This window comes from Bos indicus x Bos taurus, chromosome 24 (genome assembly GCF_003369695.1).
Source record: "Bos indicus x Bos taurus breed Angus x Brahman F1 hybrid chromosome 24, Bos_hybrid_MaternalHap_v2.0, whole genome shotgun sequence".
NCBI lineage: Eukaryota > Metazoa > Chordata > Mammalia > Artiodactyla > Bovidae > Bos > Bos indicus x Bos taurus.
In genome coordinates, this window is record NC_040099.1 from 7,409,667 (window position 1) to 7,435,255 (window position 25,589).

The following is a 25,589-nucleotide window of genomic DNA, read 5'->3' on the forward strand; positions in this document are numbered from 1 at the left end:
AATATGATAATATATGAATACTTTACGTGGTTAGGGTTCATCTCAGATGAGTCAGCAGAAAGGTATATATTTAGCCTATATTTAGCCTCTAAGAGTAAAGCTGCCCCTGAATTGTGTGCATTTGCTTTTCAGGTCATCACATCCTTCTACGTGGAGCGAGGAGGAAATGCGATGTCCTTCATGGGAAAAGGTGTCACAAAGAGCACCGTTCTCTGCCTGCTCCACTTGTCGCATGAGATGATGGCCCAGGCCCAGAGCTCGGTGAGCGCACTCTCAGCCGCCTGTCTTCCCACGGTTGCCAGGAAAGGAGTGTGCTGTGCTTGATGGGTTTCAGGCCTGTCTGATTACTCGAGAAAAATGTCTTTTGATGTCTCCTTTTTAGGAGACAAAAATGATTTTTAAATGAGCAGTTTCTTAGAAGCTGTATATTATACAAATCTGAATTTTACTTTTTTATTTTGCTTGAAATCTGCATGCACTGGAGAACTGCATTTTTGTCTAAATTACGTGGAAAATAGCAGTTCTGAAGAGAAAAGGAACATGTGTAACTTCTTAAGGAGGAGCTGAGATTTTTGTTTGTCGTATGTTGGCTAAATAATGAATTAAAGCCAAGTCTTACGTATAAGATTTTTACTTTGTTTTGCTTTTTAAAATTCAGATATTTTAAATTCTGTTTTTTTCCTTAGAAACTTACCTAGTGTGTTTCTGTTCCCTTTTTCCATTCTAGGGGTGGATGTCACTTTGGTTCTTGCCTTTGGGGAGTCAGAGTGAAGACCATGCTCCCACTCAGCAGGGATTGGCTTGGCTGATTCCGTTGTGGGTTGACCGAGACCCAGAGGTCAGTGTGAAGGAGAATCGAGTCTATTATGTGTAGATTAGAGAACAGATAAAGCAAAACACACATGTATATACATGTTCATATTTTCCAAAATGAGATTATTTTAGTGACTAAACCTTAAGCTGTATTTACCCCCTATCTCAAGCAGGTTGGGCTGCATAATAAAACACCATAGACTGGTTAGCTTGAACAAAGATACTTATTTTCTCACACGTCTGGAGGCGGGAAGTTGGAGATGAGGTTGTCCACCCATGTAGTCAGGTCTGGCAAGGGCTCTTTCTGGCTTTCACGTGGCTCCCTTTTCACTTCATGCCCATAGCACTTTTTCTCTCTTCCTCTTCTTATAAGGCCACCAGTACTGTCAGATTAGGACCCGATCCTCATGGCCTCATTTAACCTTAATCACCCCCTGAAAAGCTCTATCCTCAGATACACTGGGTGTTAGGGCTTCCCCATACAAAATTTGGGGGTACATAATTCAGTTCATGGCACCCCCATATTCAGCCAAATTCAGAGTGCAGATTAAAAATAGAGGAAGTATTATAAAATCTATCAATCAGATTTATAAAGAACAGTGAAAAAATTACTGGAGAAGTCCAGCCATTTTTGAACAGTTTAGAGGAATAGTGGCCAAGTGACATTTGAGTATCATTTAATAGAATTATAACACTACACTGCAGTGTTTTATATTAATGAGTTTTCCTGTTTTGCCATTTGTCTACTGATCTTAGTTTTTTAAACCACTTTATTGAGGTATGGTTGCCATGCAAAATTCTGTACATAATTAATGTGTGCAATTTCATGAATTTAGAGATAAATATATGCCTGTGAAATATACCTATCCAGAATCAATGCCATAAACCAGTCCTTCACCTCCAAAAGTTTCATTTTGTCTTCTTTACTGTTTGTTTTTGTGATTAGAACACTTACCGTAAGATCTACCCTCTTAGCAAATTTTTGAGTATATATTGATAATGTCCTGTGCTTAGTTGCCCAGTCGTGCCCAACTGTTTGTGACCCCATGGACTGTATGTAGTGCGCTGGCTCCTCTGTCCATGCGGATTCTCCAGACAAGAATACTAGAGTGGATTGCCATGCCCTCTTCCAGGGAATCTTTCCAACCCAGGGATCAAACCCAGGTCTCCCACATTGCAGGGAGATTCTTTACCATCTCAGCCATCAGGGAAGCCCATATATATTAAAAATATGTAATGTTAGCATCTAGAGGTACATTCTTTAGCCACTTTGAACTTGGACTTGTGGCTTCACCATGTTATGACTGCATTACTTTTTGTTACCTTGTGGTTATCACAGGGAAGCTCTATTTTGTAATCAGAATTTGGAGGTTCACCAAAATACATAGCTTGAGAAGCAGGAGTACTGTGGCAAACATATTATATCCATCTTACTTGAAACGTTTTTCTTTTAAAATAATTTTGGGGAAAATACTAAGTGCCTTATAAAAAGATAATTCAGTTATTTATTTTTGAAAAGGAATTTCAAAGAAGTTTAAACTGTTTGTTTGAAAGAAACTGAAAAATTAAGGAAGGTGGAACAAAATAATAGTATCCTCTTAAAAATGAGAAATAAACAAGAATCATGTTCATAAAAGATATGTAAGCACTGTATGCTTTCCCTCGAAAAAGGCTTTTGAACTGTGCTTTTTTAATCTTATTTATACCTGGTTTTGACTTTTTGTGATATTTGCTTTTATTATTTATACCTAAGTATAGAGTTTTTATTCCTTCATAGATTTATACTACAGTATTCTTTGTGTCTTATAATTTAGGATTGCCAAGACAATGTCATAAGAATTTGGTATTTTATGTACCAGAAAGATTAAGAACCCATGTTATGGAATCAGGTTTTTTTATTTCACAATGTTTTCTCTACTTTGACAGGTGAGGTTCACTTCATTGGGATTAGGATCAGCACTAACCACCCTTGAAACTGGCTGTGTGGCCTTGGCAAACAGTTGTCAAAACATTTCTGGTGGGCTCTGGGGAACGGTGGTGAACATTCTTCTGGACCAGTCGGAATGCAGCATGGTGCGCCGGGAGGTAGGCCTGTCTGTGTAGTTCTTCCTTCCTGTTTCCCTTGAAAATCTGTTGTGAATATTCTTATAAACCATACTCCCTGTTCACCACAGTGGACTGACTGCTGACCCTTGTCTCTTCTGCCTGTGAAAAATCCAAATTAAATGGTTGCAGAGAACAGAATGGTATTGATTCACAGTAAAACCTGGAGTCCTTTGCTCTGAAAGATCGAAGCAGAATTGAGTCTGTGTTAATATGGACTCTTCTACTTTATTATACGTGGAAAAGTAGTTCACAGGGAAAAAATTATATTATCTCAGTGTTCAAGTTTATAAAGCTTTACTTAAGATAAGGCACTGTCAAAATACTCATAACATGTAAAGAGGAAAAGTCAGTGCTATTTGAATTCTCTCTAGACAGTTTGTGACTTTCTTTACTGCTGCTTTATCAGAGATGGCTGACGCAGACCACTTTAGAAACAGTAATCCAGTAGTGCTTAGAGACCTGTAGAGAAGACGTCTGCTCCCAGGCTCACCGTTAGCCAGTTTCCAGCCCCAAAATCCAAGGCTGTAGTTGTTAACTTGCTTCATGATAGTAATGCTCAAACGGATAGCTTCTTCTTGAAGCTGTTAAGATTATCTATTGGCCTCCAGTGAAGAGGGTTGAAAATTTCCCTCCCTCTGATCCCCTGTTACTCTGGTTGTTCTCCTGTTATAATGTAATCTTTCACTGACTAGGTAATCGGTGTTCATATTAGTGTGATTATTTAACTTGTCTGTGTTCAGGACCTAGGTCAAATTGAATTTTTGTAGTTTGTGTTTCTAATTTGCCATTTCTTATTGAGAGGAACTTAGGTAGAAAGAGAGGAGGAGAGAGATGTGTGTGTGTGATCTGTAAGAGAGTAATATAAATAAGAAATATATTTCTTAAATGCTGCCAGGATAGTTTCTGTTTTACATATCATTTTTTGGTAAGACAACATTCTGAAATAGGAAAAAATATCTTTCCTGATGAAGTAGTTTCTCCTCCTATTACGGCAGTTGGGGAGTTCTCACGATGACCTCTTAGCATGTTCAGCTGACCAGGGATATGCTTTTTTTTGTTATTAAATTACAGTATATTGGTTATTTCAGACATGACAACAAGATGGCAGTATTGACATTTTTTTTCCCTTCAATTTCAGGCTGCATTTATTTTTCAGAATCTCCTTGTAATTCCAATGCCTTCAGTAATTATAAAGGATTATACTTGGCAGGTAGGTGTCTTTAAACAGTTATCAGCCTTGTAGATCTTTGAGATTAATTGATGATAGAGTTTCAGCATATATATTTTTATATTGGTATATATTTCCTTGGTGATGAAACTTTATACAAGCTAACAGGATCCCTTAAAAGAGAATGTAGAGATCTTTTTATGCTTCGTCATATTTACCAGTCTCTATGGTGTTAAAAATAATTTTAAGCAGAAATAATAATCATTAGCATGGTGTTTACTATGTTCTAGGCACTCTTCTAGAAGCATTACAGATATTGACCTGTATAATGGTTTGAGTTGTGAACCATTATTCTCATTTTGTAGAATAAGAAAATTTAGCACAGAGAGTTTAAGTAGTGTGCCCTACACCACACCCTTTTGCTTTCAGTCCAGCCAGTTTCTCTTTCCCACTGACTATATTGTTTCTCTAATAATAAGCAAATTTGTTTGTAGTTAAATATACATTGATCTTAACATCTACTTTTCTGGGTTAGTACACAGTGTCATAACTTAACCTTTCTTTGGTTTCTGTTGGATTACTTTTCTGTTTCATATTCTAAATGTCAAGTCAGTAAATAGTTTTAGCCGACTTTTTTATAGCCTGCTGCTTTTTAGATGTTTTGGAAGATAGAAAAGTGCTCTCTGTGGGGAGACAGGACATGCTCTTCTGCCCTGTTCCTTATCCACATGTCCTCATCCCGTGTATGTGTGTATGCCTCACATCGTGGCATCTCACATCCCAGGATCTTAGATCTAAGATTCCTTTTTCAGTTTTCATTAGAATACATCTTCAGGGGAGTCACTGACTCTAGTTGAGCTGTATTGAGGGCAGCTTTATGGGCACTCAGGTGGTTGTTAAGGCCTGAATCTCCTTTAACTCTTGGAAAATTCATTTTTCCAGACTTTACAAACCTCATAACGCTGCCAATTATTGAATATCCCAGGCAGGTTTTGCCCTGACTCCTCTTGTTTTTTTAACAGGCCTTCTGATAATGATTGTTATTCACAGTCTGTGTTGTAGTAAACCCTAGGAGAAAAACTAAAAAAGAATATACAGGATTAATATTTATATTAACAGCATAGTGATTTTAATGCCTATTATCCAGTAACCAGATTTAAAAATGTGTTGTTTTTGGCTTAAATGCATATAATCTCTACTCTCATTGTTAACCTAGTGACACTTTTATACTATAATCTTGTTGATGTTCTGCCGGTGAATTTTTAAAAAAATAATTGAAATAAATATAATGCAAAGGCAAGCATAATAAGTTTTCTTGGTTTTGTTAAATAGAACAGAAGCGTGTTCTGTATTATAATATAGAACCATGTGTAGAAGTTCACATTTTTTTTTTTTTTCTAATTAGTTAAATAGTCTGCAGTTCCTTTTTGATGCTGGTGATGTGCTTAGTGCAGCTTTTTGCTTTTGTTATTCTCCAGTTCTTCATCACAGAATTAGTTTTCTATTAAAAAGTTGAAAACAGTGGTTTAAGTATGATTTCCTACTATTGCATTCCAGTCCCCTATAATGAAAAGGACATCTTTTTTGGGTGTTAGTTCTAAAAGGTCTTGTAGGTCTTCATAGAACCGTTCAACTTCAGCTTCTTCAGCGTTACTGGTTGGGGCATAGACTTGGATTACTGTGATATTGAATGGTTTGCCTTGGAAACGAACAGAGATCATTCTGTCGTTTTTGAGATTGCATCCAAGTACTGCATTTCGGACTCTTTTGTTGACCATGATGGCTACTCCATTTCTTCTGAGGGATTCCTGCCCGTATTAGTAGATATAATGGTCATCTGAGTTAAATTCACCCATTCCAGTCCATTTCAGTTCGCTGATTGCTAGAATGTCGACGTTCATTCTTGCCATCTCTTGTTTGACCACTTCCAATTTGCCTTGATTCATGGACCTGACATTCCAGGTTCCTATGCAATATTGCTCTTTACAGCATCGGACCTTGCTTCTATCACCAGTCACATCCACAGCTGGGTATTCTTTTTGCTTTGGCTCCATCCCTTCATTCTTTCTGGAGTTATTTCTCCACTGATCTCCAGTAGCATACTGGGCACCTATTGACCTGGGGAGTTCCTCTTTCAGTATCCTATCATTTTGCCTTTTCATACTGTTCATGGGGTTCTCAAGGCAAGAATACTGAAGTGGTTTGCCATTCCCGTCTCCAGTGGACCACATTCTGTCAAATCTCTCCACCATGACCCGCCCGTCTTGGGTTGCCCCACGGGCATGGCTTAGTTTAATTGAGTTAGACAAGGCTGTGGTCCTAGTGTGATTAGATTGACTAGTTTTCTGTAAGTATGGTTTCAGTGTGTTTGCCCTCTGATGCCCTCTTGCAACACCTACCATCTTACTTGGGTTTCTCTTACCTTTGGGGTGGGGTATCTCTTCACAGCTGCTTCAGCAAAGCACAGCCATTGCTCCTTACCTTGAATGAAGGGTATCTCCCCACCGCCGCCCTTCCTGACCTTCAACGTGGGATAGCTCCTCTAGGCCCTCCTGCGCCTGTGCAGCCACGGCTCCTTGGACGTGGGGTTGGTCCTCCCAGCCACCGACCCTGGCCTCGGTTGTGGGGTTGCTCCTCCCCGCTGCTGCCCTTAGCCTCCGGCTTAGGGGTGTGGAGTAGCTCCTCCCTCCCGTCGCCCCTGGCCTCGGGCTTACAGGCGTGGGGTAGCTCCTCCCTGCCGCTGCTTCTGACCTTGGACGCGGGGTAACTCCTCTCGTCGCCGCCCCTGACCTCGGAGGCTGGGTATGTCCTCTCGGCTGCCCCCACCCCCCCCCCCCCCCCGCCCCGCCCCGCCCCGCCACCTCAGACGCGGGGTAGCTCCTCTCCGCCGTTCCTGTGCCCTTGCAGTCTGGTACTCTTGGCCGCTGCCCCTGACCTCAGACGTGGGGTAACTCCTCTTGGCCGCCGCCCTTCAGGCATGGGGTCCTCCCGGCTTCTGCCTCTGACCTTGGACGTGGGGTGGCTCCTCTCGGCCGCGCTTTGACGCGAGTCCCAGCCGCCTGCGGTTGTAGGAAGTCAAGAAACACCTGGAGTAACAGGCAAATTTGGCCTTGGAATACGGAATGAAGCAGGGCAAAGACTGATAGAGTTTTGCCAAGAAAATGCACTGTTCATAACAAACACCCTCTTCCAACAACACAAGAGAAGACTCTATACATGGACATTACCAGATGGTCAACACCAAAATCAGATTGATTATATTCTTTGCAGCCAAAGATGGAGAAGCTCTATACAGTCAGCAAAAACAAGACCAGGAGCTGACTGTGGCTCAGATCATGAGCTCCTTATTGCCAAATTCAGACTTAAACTGAAGAAAGTAGGGAAAACCACTAGACCATTCAGGTATGACCTAAATCAAATCCCTTATGATTACACAGTGGAAGTGAGAAATAGATTTAAGGGCCTAGATCTGATAGATAGAGTGCCTGATGAACTATGGAATGAAGTTCGTGACATTGTACAGGAGACAGGGATCAAGACCATTCCCATGGAAAAGAAATGCAAAAAGCAAAATGGCTGTCTGAGGAGGCCTTACAAATAGCTGTGAAAAGAAGAGAAGCGAAAAACAAAGGAGAAAAGGAAAGATATAAATATCTGAATGCAGAGTTCCAAAGAATAGCAAGAAGAGATAAGAAAGCCTTCTTCAGCAATCAATGCAAAGAAATAGAGGAAAACAACAGAATGAGAAAGACTAGGGATCTCTTCAAGAAAATCAGAGATACCAAAGGAACATTTCATGCAAAGATGAGCTCGATAAAGGACAGAAATGGTATGGACCTAACAGAAGCAGAAGATATTAAGAAGAGGTGGCAAGAATACACAGAAGAACCGTACAAAAAAGATCTTCACAACCCAGATGATCACGATGGTGTGATCACTGACCTAGAACCAGACATCCTGGAATGTGAAGTCAAGTGGGCCTTAGAAAGCATCACTATGAACAAAGCTAGTGGAGGTGATGGAATTCCAGTTGAGCTATTTCAAATCCTGAAAGATGATGCTGTGAAAGTGCTGCACTCAATATGCCAGCAAATCTGGAAAACTCAGCAGTGGCCACAGGACTGGAAAAGGTCAGTTTTCATTCCAATCCCAAAGAAAGGCAATGCCAAAGAATGCTCAAACTACCGCACAATTCACTCATCTCACACGCTAGTAAAATAATGCTCAAAATTCTCCAAGCCAGGCTTCAGCAATATGTGAACCATGAACTTCCAGATGTTGAAGCTGGTTTTGGAAAAGGCAGAGGAACCAGAGATCAAATTGCCAACATCTGCTGGATGATGGAAAAAGCAAGAGAGTTCCAGAAAAACATCTATTTCGGCTTTATTGACTATGCCAAAGCCTTTGACTGTGTGGATCACAATAAACTGGAAAATTCTGAAAGAGATGGGAATACCGGACCACCTGTTCTGCCTGTTGAGAAATTTGTATGCAGGTCAGGAAGCAACAGTTAGAACTGGACATGGAACAACACACTGGTTCCAAATAGGAAAAGGAGTTCGTCAAGGCTGTATATTGTCACCCTGTTTATTTAACTTCTGTGCAGAGTACATCATGAGAAACGCTGGACTGGAAGAAACACAAGCTGGAATCAAGATTGCCGGGAGAAATATCAATAACCTCAGATATGCAGATGATACCACCCTTATGGCAGAAAGTGAAGAGGAACTCAAAAGCCTCTTGATGAAAGTGAAAGAGGAGAGTGAAAAAGTTGGCTTAAAGCTCAACATTCAGAAAACAAAGATCATGGCATCCGGTCCCATCACTTCATGGGAAATAGGTGGAGAAACAGTGGAAACAGTGTCAGACTTTATTTTTCTGGGCTCCAGAATCACTACAGATGGTGACTGCAGCCATGAAATTAAAAGACACTTACTCCTTGGAAGGAAAGTTATGACCAACCTAGATAGCATATTCAAAAGCAGAGACATTACTTTGCCAACAAAGGTTCGTCTAGTCAAGGCTATGGTTTTTCCTGTGGTCATGTATGGATGTGAGAGTTGGACTGTGAAGAAGCCTGAGTGCCAAAGAATTGATGCTTTTGAACTGTGGTGTTGGAGAAGACTCTTGAGAGTCCCTTGGACTGCAAGGAGATCCAACCAGTCCATTCTGAAGGAGATCAGCCCTGGGATTTCTTTGGAAGGAATGATGCTAAAGCTGAAACTCCAGTACTTTGGCCACCTCATGCGAAGAGTTGACTCATTAGAAAAACTCTGATCCTGGGAGGGATTGGGGGCAAGAGGAGAAGGGGACAACAGAGCATGAGATAGCTGGATGGCATCACTGACTCAATGGACGTGAGTCTGGGTGAACTCCGGGAGTTGATGATGGACAGGGAGGCCCGGCGTGCTGCGATTCATGGGGTCGCAAAGAGTCGGACATGACTGAACGACTGATCTTATCTGATCTGATCTGAAGTATGATTTCACAGAGTCTTCTGCTTTGCTTGTGTTGGCTAGAATAAAAGATGTTTTGGGAGTTACTCTAAAATAGTACTTGATGATGAAACTTCTACTAGTCTTAAGCAAAATTTAAGTCTAATTTTTTGGGGGCATTTTTAATGTACACTCATTTTCTTCCTGTGTTTTTTTTTTATCTGTTTTGGTTATTAGTTTTTGCTTTTAAGTCTCCTCAGTTGGCAATATAAGTAGTTGGTAATCTAGTATTTGTCCCCCAGTTTTAAAAAGTCTATGCTGTGCTAAGTTGCTTCAGTCGGGTCTGACTCTTTGCGACCCCATGGACTGTAGCCCTCCAGGCTCCTCTGTCCTTGGGATTCTCCAGGCAAGAATACTGAAGTGGGTTGCCATGGCCTCCTCCAGGGGTATTTGTTCCCCAGTTTTTAAAAAGTTTACTGGTGCTTTAAATCTCAACGTGGAAACAACTGCTCTAGTAAGGGAGAAAGATGATCTTCACATGTAGACAATGGAATTTTATAATCTCCAAGAAGTGTGACCTTCACCATTTCACTACAGCCAAGAAAGAAGATACTCCTTTTTCAGTGCTTTAAAATTACAACTGTCGTTGGTAGAATGATGAATAATAATCTTATTCAACAAGATGTTTCATTTACTTGTCTTAATGTACATTTCGAAGTGCTCTGGGGGATGTAGCAGGAAGTAGCACTAGTATCTAGATGCACATGATTTCCAAGAAGGGGTCACTGCTTCTGTTCATTCTCAGTGGACGTAGGTAGACTGCGTATGTGTTCATATCTATTGTATAGAGATGGCTGACTCATTTATAGCTGTAGTATGTACTGTTTTCATATTTAATGGGAGAATTATCAGTGCATATTTTCATTTTCTATTGTGTTCATCATAAATCATTATGGGTATGGATTTCACAAAACAGTAAATGCTTGGTGTCAGAGAAACAGTTTCATTTTAACTGAATTCTTAAAATGTAGTTAGGAATTTCTTATGTAATTAAGGTCTTTTTTTTCAATTTATACATTACATTCTAGCATTTTACAAGTTTGTATACAGCAAAATAATTCCTTTTTCTTCTTGAAAACATTCTTCTCATATGTAATTTTGTTTTGCTTTAGTTCCTTTTGAATCATAGCTAGTGGGTATGTTAGTACCATGACATATTGAAGGTAAGAGGTTTAATTTTAATCATATCCTTAAAGAGAAGAGTTAATGGAGAAACTCATCTTAATGTAATTCTACCTTTAACTTGCAAGTCTACCTTTAACTATTACTTCATCTTCCTGGATAGTAAGTTTTAAAGGTTCATCTTTCCTTGGTGATCAGGGGGCATGAGAAGTGGGGCACGTATGCAAATTTCATAGTTCATGCTATATTTGCAGACCTTTCCTATTGGCACTTAGCTTTTTATTTTTTGTTTTTATTTTTCTCTCTTATGTTCTGTTTTAAAGTCTGAACTATATTATCATTTTCAGAAAAATAGAAATAGTTATGAACTCAGTTCGGTTCAGTCGCTTAGTCGTGTCTTTGCGATCTCATGGACTGCAGTACGCCAGGCCTCCCTGTCCTTCTAGTGATGTGATAATTAGCATACTTTAAACTGATCCTTGGCATACTTTTAACTGATTGCTTGGTTTTAGCCATTTCAATATTCCAGGAAAAGTCATGAGTGGCACCTCAAAAAATTATTTGGAAAAAAAGTGCAAAGAGATTAAAAGTATGAAATGGTAGATTCTTCTCAGCCTTCTGCTGGAAAATATGTGTGTGTGTTTGTGCACACGCATGTGTTTATGTTTGTGTTAGCATGCACACATGTGAAATGCCCTTGGAAGAAGGGTTCACTCAGTGGAAAATAAAGTGACAAACAGATTTTACTGTGGATATTAATGAGCATTTTCACTTTATCTAGCTTACTGATAGGCACAAAAATAATTTTGAATAAAATAACTTGGATTACTTGTTTCAGATATTTTAATACAAATCATTTCATTGTTTTGAGTGGGTTGCAACACACTTTTACTGTATTTGTGGCTGAAGTACATAATTACTTGATTCGAGCTGTACCATTTCGTAGAAACGTTTTAAACTAAGTGGCCCCTCAAGAGAGACTAGATCAGCTTTCTGCCTTTAGTGGATTTTTTGACAGCAGAGAGCTGGATTAACTTTCCGGGTCAGGGTCAGGCTGGTGTACGTGTGGAAGGACAGAGAGAAGTGAAGGAGTGTAGTAGCATTTGTTTCCTGAAGGGGACTGTGGGGAGACAGTGGGTCTTTTTGAAGAAATAATGTCGTAAATTCCTGTCTCTCTCTCTCCCTCTTTTCCTACAGGGCCCCTGTGTCCATGATGAGGACTCTGGGCTGTCTCTCATAGGAAAACCTGCCCTCCAGGCTCTTTTATACCACTGCCATTTTTATGAACATTTGAATCAGATGGTAAAACATTGTTACCTGGGACGGTATGCATTTGATTTCAGTTTTTCAGCTCTTAATGGAGCTCCTGAAGGCAATGATTTAAATGGTAAGTGTATTATGTTTATATTTTTAATAAAATATATTTCTTAAATTGTTTAAAACCTTTGTGTTGGTTACAAAATATTTGAAAACAATGAAAAATACCAGGAAAACATTCATATCTAGTCCTACTACCCAGAGCTTGTAGTGTTGCATTTAGGGTGTGTGTTTCCTTCCAGTCTTCTTTCTCTGTATAGCTTTTGTTTGTTTTATATAATTGTGTTCATATCTTATGTACATTTTTGTATTTCCTTCTTTCACTGAACATTGCCTAAGCATTTTTCTATGTTATAAATTCTTCATGATAACCATTTTTGACATCTTATTAATGTTTCATAAGTTATTTCATGCCCTTCAGTAAAATTTTATAGTTTTTCCCTCTATTTATGTCTTAAATTTTTTTTTGGAAGGCTCTTCTCAAGCAATCAAGAATGAGACTTTTCCTACTAAATTTTCTAACTTGTTTTGCTAATATAGTGAAAACCTGTTTTGGCATATTACTCATTTATCAAAATATTTGCTGAAATCTTTTAATTTCTACTTGTTTGTAGATTCTCTTGGATTTCCTAAGTATAAGATCTTAGTGCCTATAAATAATAATTGTGTCTCATAAAAAGAAATAGCAATTTAATAGTAATAATTTAATAATGAAAAATAGTTTTAAAATATAAATAATACAAATTTTAAAAATTTAAATTTTAAAATAATGTTAAAAAACCTTGACATAATTTCCCACAGAAGAGGTTTAAGAGTAGAACAAAGAATTCCCAAATATTAACATTTTACTGTATTTACCGTCCCATGTGAATGTATGTACATATAAGAAAAATTTATTTATTTATATGCATATATTTTTTTTATGAGCCATTTAAGAGCCATTTAAGAGTAAATTGTAAACATGAAATTTCTTTACCCTGACATACTTAAGTGTAAGTTTCTAACTCACTTTTCTGCTCACTTCCTGGAGGAATTAAGAGGAGAAAGACATTTGATGACGTTTCTGAACATTCTAAACAAATGTCCCTGTAGAAAGCTACCCCTTTGATTGTTTGGGTTTTCTGTGCTGATGTCACTGGATGCGTGGCCCCGGAGCCAGCAGCACTGACATCTGCTCCCATCTTGTTAGAAATGAAAATGTATGCCGCCCCCCTCACCCCCCACCCCCGGCCCCACCTTGATTTGGGGAATGGAATCTCTGGTGCTCTCCATAAATTATGTTAGATTAAACTATTATGCATATTGAAACATGCTGTATATATTAATTAATTATGGATGATAAAAATTAGGCATACTTTTTTCTTTAGTTCTGGACTGGTTTCATGTAAAGACTACTCCTGCTGTTAATTGTTAAGATGCCCAGAAGACCGTTGATGTTGACAGTTTTCCTGTTGTCACAGGTTTAGATGACTCGTTCAAGTTCTGGAGGGCTCCATCTCGAATGTCCAGTCAAGATCGAGATCCAAGTTCTCTCTCTACCTCGGAAACAATGGTACTTCCAAAGAACGCATAAGTGCTGCATTTTGAATTTCTGCAAAAATTTGCATTTACATAGTGGAGGGATAAGAATGGATGTGAAGAATCAGGTTACGACCACCATGGCAACTGGGATTTAGTTGAAGTGCTGTCTGCCTAGAACTAGGTTCTACCTGGCTCAAATAAGTGTACTAAATATAATTTTATAGATGAATTTTCAACCCGTTTTCTACCTTTTTTTTTGTTACAGAAGTTCAAAAGTTTTGAAATATTTATCAGTAGTAGCAGAAGAAAGGGCTTCCCGGGTAGCACAGTGGTAAAGAACCCGCCTGCCAGTATTATAGGAGATGTAAGAGATGTGGGTTTGATCCTGGTTTGGAAAGATCCCCTGGAGAAGGACATGGCAACCCACTCCAGTATTCTTGCCTGGAGAATCCCACAGACAGAGGAGCCTGGTGGGCTGTAGTCCATGGGGTTGCACAGAGTCAGACATGACTGAGCACACAGTAGCTGAAGAAGAGAACAGACCCCATGTGATTAGCAGTGCTTGATTACCCTGAAATTTTGCTTAAGGACCAGACAGTTTGAAGAATGTTGACCCATTCAGGTGATTCCAGTGTGGTACTGATGACTTTAAACACATTTCTAAATACTTGTATCAGATAGGAGCTTGTCTTAATTATCTGAAATGCTTGAAATTTATGTACATCTGCCTGCCTTTCTTTCTTTTTATTTATAAGTTTTTTTGTTCTAAAAAGTTTGAGACACTATTTTTGAATAATGACATGCTAGGTTTCATTTGTTTTGGAAGCATACAAAGTTATTCTCAACTGGAAAACATTGCAGTGTATTTTTGGAATAATCGCTGTGTAGTAGAACCAATTAGGAAGGCAAAGGTTTGACTCCGCTGCTTCCAGGAGCAAAAATAATATGAGAATTAAATAATTATACAGGAATTAATGAGATTCACCTCCTGCAGTTTCTCAGGAGAGGGGTACTTTTTGCTAAGTTTTAAGTCTCCCTCCCTCCCCTGCCTCCAGACTCAGAAGAGTTTATGTTTAGTGCTAAATTGAACCTTTATTTAGAAAAATGGAATAATTACCCCAATTCTAGTAGGAGTGATGCTCTCTTTTGCACGCTAGAAATAGTATGTATCTTTGTTTCAGTAAGAGAAATAATGATATGACTCAGTGCTAAAGGGAACCATAGTAATTGGCTATTTAAATAGTTCATAGAAGGACAGTGTTAATTAGGTGCTTAAAAATAGTAATTCTTAGGTTTACCCTTTTTGTTTAAAGGGCTATAGGCTAACTTTGAAATCTGTACATACTTCAGTTCTTTGTTTATAGAAGGTATGTAGTAAATAGTAATTGCTCTAAGTAACTTTGAGTTATCTTAGCTGCTTGGTAGATAACCAAGTTGTATTTTTTCTATACAAGGAGACTTAAAAAAAACCCAAAGCAAATCAAACGTTTATATTTCTCTGTTTTATAATAATATATAAACCTTACAGATTAAGATACTAGTTCTTCTGAGAAACACTTTGTAAATATGTCACTTATTATAATAATTAAAATAGAAGCACCTCTATTAATCCAGGGGACACAAAGAATCGGACATGACTGAGCAATTGAACTGAACTATTAATGCAAGTCTTTAACTTGTTTATGTGAGGATATCACATAGACTTTGAGAAGTATATACCAATGTTGTTAAGAATTCTTCTGTATAGTCCTATGTAAAACTTACTTCTCAAAAGACTAATAGTACCTGTTAGAATTTTTACAGTCAGCTCTTTCTTTCTTTTTTGGTTTCCAAACAGAAGAGTTTTGTTGTTGGTAACTTATTCACCAAATTGCTAACTTTTATTCACAAAAATTAGTCTAATTACTCCAGTTCTACGAATTGTCTTGTTTTCCTTATCATATCAGAGGTACTATATCTTTTTTTTTTTTTCCAGCAGGAGACAAATGTGGAGAGTTTTTATTCATTATGTCAGTGTTACTTTAAACCTAAGCAGTCCGTACCCAGACCAACTAACACTTCCTCAGATATAAGAAAATGTTGAGGTATCAGTTAAATGGCTGTAAATCTTGCTAATAAGCTTCTCTGGTTATTTAAATCATAGTTTTGTCTGTCTTCCAGAATTGGGAAAAGAAACAGCTTGTTGATGGGTTTGTCTTTCCAAGGAGAGCGCTGTCTTTTGCTGTGGGCCACGCCACGCAGTGCAGTGTGGCCGGGCCGTTGTCTGGTGTTGGTGCCGCACTAGGTGCCTGAGTGCTGTTATCTGATGAACACTGGTGTAGGTGACTGCAGCTCGTATGCTTTGTGAATTACAGGTAGAGTAAGGAGTGTCGTTGTTACCTTGGGGGGTATTGCCCTGTAAATAAAGCCTTTTTAGAGATGGCTTCCTCAACTCACTGTCCCCTTCCCCAGGGCAGGGGTGGCAGTGGGGGGTCAGGCATCAGTTGTTTTCCCTCTTGGAATCACATTTCTACTTCTCAGAGGTATTCGAACTAGATGGGTGTTTATGCCTTAGACATACCAGTGTGTATCAACAGCTTTAACACTAAAGTTTGGTCTTTTCTGTGATCTTGAGCAGAATTATGTCTGTTTTATCAGTTTTCAAAGTAAAGGACATGTGGTTCATTTCCTTTTGAGCTTTTCTTTGTGAAATATGTGATTCTTTCAAACTTTCTGGAGCACTAATTTAAGGCAAGCTGATTTTATTTTAACATTTATAGAGAAATTTTACTCATGGGCCCTCCTACCCTTTAAAAAACTGAAAATCATTTTTACTATTGCTACTTTACAAAAGAAGAGATGAATGCATGGAATGAGTGTCTTGTGCAGGGTTCCAGCACTGCTGACTGGTTGAGCGTTATTTGAATCCAGAAGTTGGCCGTGATGTCATGCCCCTTCACCACAAAGCAAATGTGACTTGTGCCAAAATAGATGCGACAGTGAGGGTGCAGTGAGATTAGGTGAAAAGGAATGATGAAATAGAGAGTGATTTTGTGTGATAAGTGGCAATTGAGATGGGCTTTAAAGGATCACCACCTTCTTTTTTATATTATGTACGCATTTACAAGGAGCTAAAAACGATACTCAAATATGTCTTAGAATTCAGTGCCCACATATGAGATTTGAAAGTCTAGATGAGACATAAAGCATAATTAGAAAATAACTGAATACCAAGCTGTGTGGTGCTGGAAGCATTAGATATTCAGAAAATGCATAGAGTTGTTTGGAGTGTGGGAGAAAGGCTTAAGTTTGATTACTGGTGTGACCAGATGGGATTAACCAGGAGACCTGAGTCTGGGTTTATGGATTTGAAGAGAGAATCTGTAATAGCTATAAAGATGTAAAGATACTTCAGCAGAGTGAAATGTTATGAAACATTATAATTGATATTAGAGAAATATGAATTGACATTTGTTCGATGGTAGTTAAAAGTTATTTTATAGACCAGGATGACAAATAACACATTCACATATCTATGTGTATTATTAAATATGATCAAATGAATGTCCTTTGGAGATTATTTTCAAGCAAGCAAGATTTGAGGGCAGTATAGAGCAAGTCAGCTTAATACATTTTTACCTATTAAAATAGTAATCCTTGGTGACTCAGATGGTAAAGAATATGCCTGCAATGCACAAGACCTGGGTTCGATCCCTGGGTTGGGAAGATGCCCTGGAGAAGGGAATGGCAACCCACTTGAGTTTTCTTGCCTGGGGCATTCCATGGACAGAAGAGCCTGGCTGGTTATAGTCCATGGGGTCATGGAGAGTCAGACATGATTCAACAACTAATACTTTCATGCTAATATAGCAAATTTTAAAAATGCAGATTGTTTAATAGAAATACAAATAACCCCAGTCAGTTTTTAAAACACAGTATATTGGTCTAGAAAGAAGTTCTTATGTTTTATCAATCATATGGGGTGGGATAAGTTAGAATGCAGCCATTAAATATTTTCTAAAATCATATTTTTCAAAATTTGTTTGTCCCTTCTTCGGCTGATACTGAGGAAGAGCCCAGTGTTTGTTAAGGCCTGATGTTTGTTGCGTTCTTCTAATGAGCCAGGTATTTAGTGGGTCCTCAGAGGCTTTCTTTTCCTGCAGTGAGTGTAATCTTCATTTTCATCAGTAGAGAGGACTCCTTGAGTGTTTGTCAGTTGAAGCGATGTTCGGTGAAAAGATAGAGGATTTCAATTCCTCGTCCTCTTAAATTTTTCCCCTATAGCTGAGGGAGCTCGTGGGTGGAGCCAGGCTTGTTTGGTGGCTCCTGCGTGGTTGTGATGTCAGTCTCAGTGTGTGACTGTTGCTTCACAGACTGAAAGTTATCTGGATGTCCATTGACAGGAACATTTCTTTTTTTTTTTTTTAAACACATCTCTTACAGCCAGTTATAGGCAGATATAATTTTAAAATGTCTTTAGGTTTTCCCCTCCTTCTATGTGGATCTAATGTTATATAAAATAAGACATTTAATACATGCTTATTTATGAATGATTTATCTAGACTGAGATTTATCTAGCCTCCATCTGTAGACGACTTTATCCACTCAACTTACAGCTTTTGGCTGCAGCTTTCTGTCGCTTAGTCGTTGCTGCTATAATGTCATACTTCAAGTGGTGGGAGGTGATCGAAGTCAGAAGTTGAAAGAGGAATTTTAAAAACTATTAATTTCATGTGCCATTTTCTTCAAATTCTTGTTTTTTTTGATATTAGAAACTGCAAATGAAAATCACCTTGGGTTTTGCTTTCATCCTGTCAAATCAAGTCTAAGGTACTCTACTTTAAGGATTAGGACAAATACGGAATCAATGTACAGATACCATGAGCTGTACAGTGTCTGGGTTTGTGGTAGGTTGATTCCTAAGTTCTGTTGACAACTTATTTGCGTGCATGCATGGACCTAGAGCTGACCCAGGTATGGGAAGTTTATGCTGACTCAGAGAAAAGAAACTGATGGGAGAACACAGTAATTTTTACACAGGAGGTGCTTGACAGTTTGGGCTTTTTCAGCTTTATAATTTTTATAATCTGTAAACCTACATGTGAAATTCTGTTTGTTTTCTGCAGAATTTCTATCCTGTTTAGTGTTTCCAAAAAACATGATAGAAATTCTGGTGAAAATTTCTATCTAACACTGTAGAGTGTTTTCTGAAGTACAGTGTCAGTATAGTTCTTAATTTTTAAAAACAGTTCATTTGTGACAGGCGAAGAGATAGAGAAAAATCTTTTAATACTTCTGCTAATTCTTTTATAGGCACCATTTAAATTTGTGTGTGCCATTTGAAACTAAAAAGACTCTTTTATTATGAATTAAGAAGTGCAAAATACCTTAAAGACACAACAATTTATAGTTAAAGTAGTATGCGTCTTAGCCTCTCAACATTTGCGTGTTAAGTGGGAATGGGCTTTGCGTGCATGTTCAGTCACTTCAGTCGTGTGTCCAACTCTTTGCAACCCCATATACTATAGCCCACCAGGCTCCTCTGTCCATGGGATTATCCAGGCAAGAGTACTGGAGTGGATCGCCATGCCTCTTCCGGGAATCTTCTCGACCCTGGGTTGAACCCACGTCTCCTGCATCTCCTGTATTGCAGGCAGATTCTTTACTGCTGCGCCACTGGGGAAGCCTGGGAATGGGCTTTATCAGGACCTTAAAATCCTCTATGAGTTTCAAATCAAAACTTTGCTCCTTTAAGTTAACTGATTTACATAAACTATAACAGGTCTAAGAAGCAGAAAATGCCATTCCAAAAACTGTTATGACTCTCAAGACATGGAGTGTTTTTCAGTTATACTAACTAGTGTGCTTTTCTGATAAATCTTTTTGTGTGAGGATATCTTGTGTGTATGTTGCTGGTGTTTCATTTCCCAGTTGGTGATGTTAACCAGTGAGTGCTCCAAGTATAAAGTAATTGTCTTTGCTGATCCCTAGGTGGCAGCTTCTTCGGGCAGTGCTGAATTTCAGTCCCTCGTGCTCTCCATGGTGCCTCACCCTGAAGTCACACACGACCAGCTGGTGGCCCAAGGTATCCTTTTATGAAGACATTCTACTTTCAGGAAGAAGAGTGAAAAGTTGGTCCAGACAGATATTTTGAAAGTAAATGTCTAGATAAAAGAACCAAATTAAATTGTAGAACAAGCTGTCCAGATAAGAACAAAATGAAATGTCACAGAACGTAATAGAATAAGTACATCAGAAATTAACAAACAAATACTCTTAAATAATAAATGGGAGTTTGGCCTTCAAGTAGTCTGATTGCCATATGGTTCCTTATTAGGTAATAATGGGTATTTGGTATTTGAATCAAGGAACTGATAGATGTTAATTAGCTTCATTTTTTTCTGTTCTTTTGGGAACACACCTCAGTTTGCCACTTGAAAAGTGAATCCACTTGAAAGTGATGAGAAGTGGGGTCATAAGGATTTTTCAAAGCCTATGCTTTCGTTTTAAAGCGCACAAAATATTTTGAGTCCTTATTTTATAAGAAGGTTGTGATGAGTAGCCTAGGATTTATTTTTATTAATGACAATGTGTAAATTTTATTCTTTGTTTTAGGGACTGTTGCCAGCTCTGTTTGCTTCACACTTTATATATTTGATAGATTACAGCTAGCTTTTGTTTCTTCTAAGGCAGTAGATAGACCTTTATTCAGTAGCTTTAAATCCCTAATCTGTAATGAATATACTACCTAAAAAGAAGGTAATTTTAAACATAGAAATATGAGCATCTGCAGGGAAAATGCTGTCTAAAACTTCAGAAATATTTGTCTAAGACTTTACTCTGAATTTTCATTACAGTGTTTGTTCCAGAACTTCCTGAACAGTGTCCCAGTTTGGTTTTTAGTAATTCATGTTAACATATAAAAATGTTTAATTTTAGAAAGTACTCATTTGATCCTCTTAAGAACAAAAGAAGCAAACTCAGGTTGTTTTAGGTAGCTTAGAACACAGAGCATGAAATGAAATTTGATAACAAATCTCACGAACATTTATTTCTAAGAGTATGTTGAGTTACTGTTTTTTAAACAGCTTTATTGAGATAATAATTCACATTCATACAGTTCACTCTTTATAAGTGTACAATTCCTTGGTTTTAATGTACTCACACAGTTGTGCAAACATCACCACAGTCAATTGTAGAACACTTTTATCACCCAGAACAACCTTGCTCCTGCTAGCAGTCACTCCTGATTTCCCCTGCTCTCCCCATCCTGCCGCAATCACTAGTCTGCTTTCCCTCTTTATAGATTTGCCAGTTTGGGATGTTTCATATAAATGGAATCTTATTTATGGGTCAGGGTAAGGGTATCTCGGGAATTTTTTTTGTAGTTTTGTGTAAGTTTGGTTTATTCAAAATAGAATGTTTCCTTAAAATAGAAATAAAAAATAAAGGTCATGAGGGAGTCTTGAGGCAGATTAAACTGTCTTGTTAACAGTCCCTTGCCGAGTCTTCTAGGAAAGTTCCATACTCTTGTATCTTCAGTTCTAAAATCCAGAATTTCTGAAAGTGAAAAATTTTCTCAGAACTCAGGTGGCAGTAAGCCTTAGCTGTGCCTGAATACATTTGGCTACAAAATCTGACCAATTCTAGTTGGAAGTTGTACTTGCTGATATGTTTGTCCTACTTGTTTTGATTCTGTGTCTGCTGCACTGCAGCAAGATTTGTTTCCTTGTGGGGCGTTGCCCAAGATTCCACTGGGGGTGTTAATTAGTGTAGAGTGGTGGTTGTTGTTTAGTTGTTATGTCGTGTCTGACTCTTTTGAGACCCCATGAACCATTGCCCACCAGGCTCCTCTGCCCATGGAATTTCCCAGGCAGGAGTACTGGAGTGGGTTGCCATTTCCTTCTCCAAGGGATATTCCTGACCCAGAGATTGAACCCATGTCTCCTGCATGGGCAGGTGGATCCTTTACCCCTGAGCATGAGGATACATGTACCTTATTACTTTTCTAAAATCTAAAAATATTTTGAGTGCAGAAACACTTCTGGCCCTTAGTTTAAAAGACAAGAATTGTGGTGCATCTGTTTGTTACCCAGTGTCTGAGTGCGTGAGACACAAAACCAGGCCCTGCCCTTCTCATCTTGGCCAGTACATTGGCACCCAGGGAATCCCTCAGATAACATGCATGTACATGCATACGCGTACGTGCATGTGCACACACACACACACACACTCTGGAGGAGCTGGGTGTCTGACACGCTGGCCTCATGGTTGAGGTGTGCCGAGCAGTTAGGGGAATTCCCCAGCTGTCTCTCTTTAGCACGTTTAGAAACTTTCATCTGATTATCAGAACTTGTGAATTTTGTATGTAACCACAAGCTAACAAAATGGTGATAATTTTCACACCTATCTCAATAATAGGTCAGCGTGAAGCTGCATCTCCACGGCTTCCTCCTGATTCACCCCTCTCTGCTCCTCTGCCCAGGCAGTGTGTGTTTGTCACCCCGCCCCTCCTCTCCGCGATGTGCAGCCTCCTAGACAGCCTCTTGGTGGCCACTCCAGGCGACACTGCGGGCGCTTTCCGACGAACCCGTCTCATTGAGCTTCTCTGTAGGTAAGAGATAAACACTCCCAGGGAAGCAGGGAGACTGAGGTTTTTCCTTTTGCCAGATTTGTCTGGGCAGTTTTTATTTTCATCTGTTAAAGCATTTGCATTGCTTTGTTTCACTAACTGTTAAACTTCCCTTACCCCATCCTGATATTTTAAAACTCAGAAGTTTGTCCTCTGCCCCACTAAAGGAATATGATACAAGTCTCCCTGATTGTTCAGAATGCAAGTGAAGGAGTTCTGGGGTTCATTTCCCTAGTGGTCATATCAGAATAACGTCATTGGGTTGAAAAGTCATTTTTAAAATCCATTTGGAATTGTTTAGTTATGGTTGAACATATAGGCTGAAAGTTTTAATAGAAAGTAGTCTGATAAAATTTAAGGAAATCATGATTTGGTTCTTTGATGTATCCAATATTAATTGGCATCTGACCGGACTTTTTCTGATTTTGTGATTGGCTGTATGGTATAGTTAAAAGGCCAAGGAAATTGGATTCAGTCCAACTTAGGTCCTGATTATGGTTCATTCTCTCACTAGTGTTGCGGCCTTGGGAAAGACACTTTAATCTCTGATGCATCATTAATAACACTAGTTAATGGGATGACTGTTAGGATTAAAAAGAGGTGTTGTCTACGATACTCTCTTACCTTGAGTGAAGTGTTCCTTCCCTCCTGACATCCTGCTTATTCCAGCCACGTATACCCACCTCCTGTTCATTTGCATTTCTCTCTGTTTCTGCCCTTTGAACATCCATTCTCTGAATTGTCTTCCTTCTCTTTGCCAAAGCACAGCGCTTTCTCTTTCTTTTTGGGATAAGAGCAGTCTCAAGAGAAAGAAGTCTGTGGTGCTTCACTTTCTCAGTGGTGTCCGTTTCTTTACTCTACCCTTTATAGTAGGCAGCAAGATGAGACTTTGGTCTGTTTACATCTCTTGTCCTACTAGACTTGGAAAACGAAACTGCTAGGTGATTGTCTTTCCTTCTTGAATGTTTCCTATCTCAAAAATGGTCAAAATGGAGTGTTAGGAATATTTTTGCTTCTGCAGAGTCTGTTAAGAGTCTGTCGTGATGTTGAGGGCACAGAGGTATTAAAGAATCTTATAGGAAAGGCTTATATTTCCATCCTTGTTATTTCTGACTTAAATTTTTTTGCTGTTTTTTTTTTCTTTTTTTTGGTTTTTACTTTCTAAATCAGAACTTACTTCCTTGAAAGTGTTTTTCCTATTTTAAATAGGGACATAAGCACCAAGCTCTTTCCCTTGTTTGTCTTTTCCTTCTGAAAGGACTTTATTATATTCTGCTTGTAATAGGTTTCATTATATATTTTCCTTAGAATTCTTGGTTTCTGACATTTAGTTGATGATATCTTTTCCCATGTTCTGAAATATTTTAGGGAAACTTTTTATAAACATTTATTTCCTTCATTTCATAAAAATCCCTTTTCTTGAGTTCTGTTCATGGTCATATCCAAACTGTAAATTCTGATTTGTTTGTCTTCAGTAACAAGCATCCTGATGGTCTGAAGGGTGCTTTTTTCTTCCTTCACAGCATCGCAGTTGCCACCCTCCTAGAGACAAGTGTCCAGGAGCTCCAGGCCTCGCTGCCTACGTCTCTTCCTGCTGAACACACTCAGGCTCAGGTGAGCGCCCACGTCTCCCTCTCACCTCGTCTGTGTGCGTTTCTGTAGCCTTCAGTGCCAAAAACAGAAGTTCTGGAGGACATACCACAGGAGAGGAGTGAAAGTCTCTTAGGGTATACATGGTATGATGAGGTTATTTGAAATAGGTTACTTAATATTTCAACCGGAGACATCTCTGAATGGTAGTAAAGAGCAGTGAAAGGTTTAAAGTCCTAGATTCTATGCCTGGTTCCATCATTAGCCAGCTGGACATATTTCATCAAGGATCTGGGTACCTTTGAGCACTGTATTAGACAAAGGGAAATGTTCATTGTATAGCCCACCTTCCCCCTCTGTGATTTTAGGATATCTCTGTTATTTCTACCTAAATTAAAGTTGTAGAAATACTTAGTAAATTCTGTGTATTTTCAAAGCTCAGTTTAATAAGGAGAAATTTATGTTTGTTTGTTCACAGATATTTAGTGAAGTTGTTGCTAATAGAAATGATATCTTAAGATCAGATTTTTAAAAAGGGCCACAAGATTTGTTTGGGGTGAGAGATAATAAAGGTGGGCCAGACCAGTATCTCTTGCTCTGTGATGTCTTCTTCAAGCTTTCTGCGTAAGGCAGACCACGTCCTACAAGGCTGGGTACCACTGTATATCATCTTCCAAACACTGGCCCAGTGCAGCACTTCCACTTGTGAGTGTGCTTGTTTGCGTATTGGCCATCACCTCCATTTTTCTTCCTGTCCATCCAGCATATCTTTATTGGGGGCCTACCGAGTAGCAGGATCTTCCCTAAATGAATACAACAGAGAACCTTCCCCTCAAGTTGGGAGTATAGACAGTGATCAAATACATATATGCCTGATGATGTCTTAGATAGACATCTAAGAAGAAAAACTAAAGGAGGAACAGGAAGTAGCGTCAGAGCTGGCAGGGCAGGGCTTTTCTGTGTCAGGTGCTCAGGGAGAGGCTTTCAGACAGTGATGTGTGGCCTGAAGTGAGTGAGGAAGCCAATCCATGGGGCCTCGCGGGGCCCCTGAGAGTTGCCCTATTCAGGAAACAGCACGGAGCGGCTGGAGCAGAGTCTGCAAGGGGGAGATGAGGCCAGAGCATCCAGGGCTCCGTGAAGGTGGAAGTGCCATTAGTGCCTGTTTTATAAAAGAAACGACGAGCCCAGAGATGGAGAGCTTGCCCAGGATGGCTCCCACAGTGAGAGGCAAGGCCAGGATTCCAGCCCGTGCAGGCTGCTTCTGGAATTCACAGTCTTACTCTTGCACTATGTGGCCTGTGTAGACTGACTGCTTCTTCCCTTTTTGTCCTTAATAAGATGATTCATTCATTCCAGAAAACTCTGGAACATACACCCCACTGTATTGTGCTGTAGGCACTAGTGGTGCCTCTGTGAACAGAGCAGGCATGCCCCTGCCCACAGAGCCTGGATCCTCGGAACAGGAGACAGTAAACAGTAAATAACAGTTACAGGTTTTATCAGGTGGTGACGAATATAAAGAGTCAGTGAGGATGGGTGAGACCTCAGAAAAAGCCTCATCAAGGTGAGATGTGAGCAGAGCTGAGGAGACAGGCTGTGGTGGCGAGGCAGAGCGTGCAGCGGAGCTCTATGGGGGACAGAGACATGAGGTGCTGAAGCTGGGGGTCGCTTGGTTGGGCTTTTTTTTTTTTTAAAGAGTTTCAAACATAAGAAAAAAAGTTACTTTATGAACTATCCTACAGGTAGCTGATTGCATCTTCGATATTGTAGTTCACAGGAGAATCTGACAGCTCAGGTGTTCTTGCTCAGGCTTCCTGCAGGCTCTCCCCTCCCTTGGATTGTCTGT

At 39.3% G+C, this 25,589-nt stretch overlaps 1 protein-coding gene across 3 annotated transcripts in view; it reads left to right on the plus strand.

The window, feature by feature from the left end:
• The window catches only part of RTTN (rotatin), a 118,189-nt gene that overhangs the window by 67,096 nt on the left and 25,504 nt on the right, over nt 1–25,589 (plus strand). For all 3 annotated transcript variants that reach the window (XM_027525761.1, XM_027525763.1, XM_027525762.1), the window contains 9 exons: nt 133–261; nt 728–838; nt 2,740–2,898; nt 4,058–4,129; nt 11,902–12,091; nt 13,482–13,573; nt 19,513–19,606; nt 21,943–22,135; nt 23,677–23,767. In XM_027525761.1, the coding sequence (XP_027381562.1) occupies nt 133–261; nt 728–838; nt 2,740–2,898; nt 4,058–4,129; nt 11,902–12,091; nt 13,482–13,573; nt 19,513–19,606; nt 21,943–22,135; nt 23,677–23,767 (1,131 nt within the window). The remainder of the gene's footprint in view (nt 1–132; nt 262–727; nt 839–2,739; nt 2,899–4,057; nt 4,130–11,901; nt 12,092–13,481; nt 13,574–19,512; nt 19,607–21,942; nt 22,136–23,676; nt 23,768–25,589) is intronic.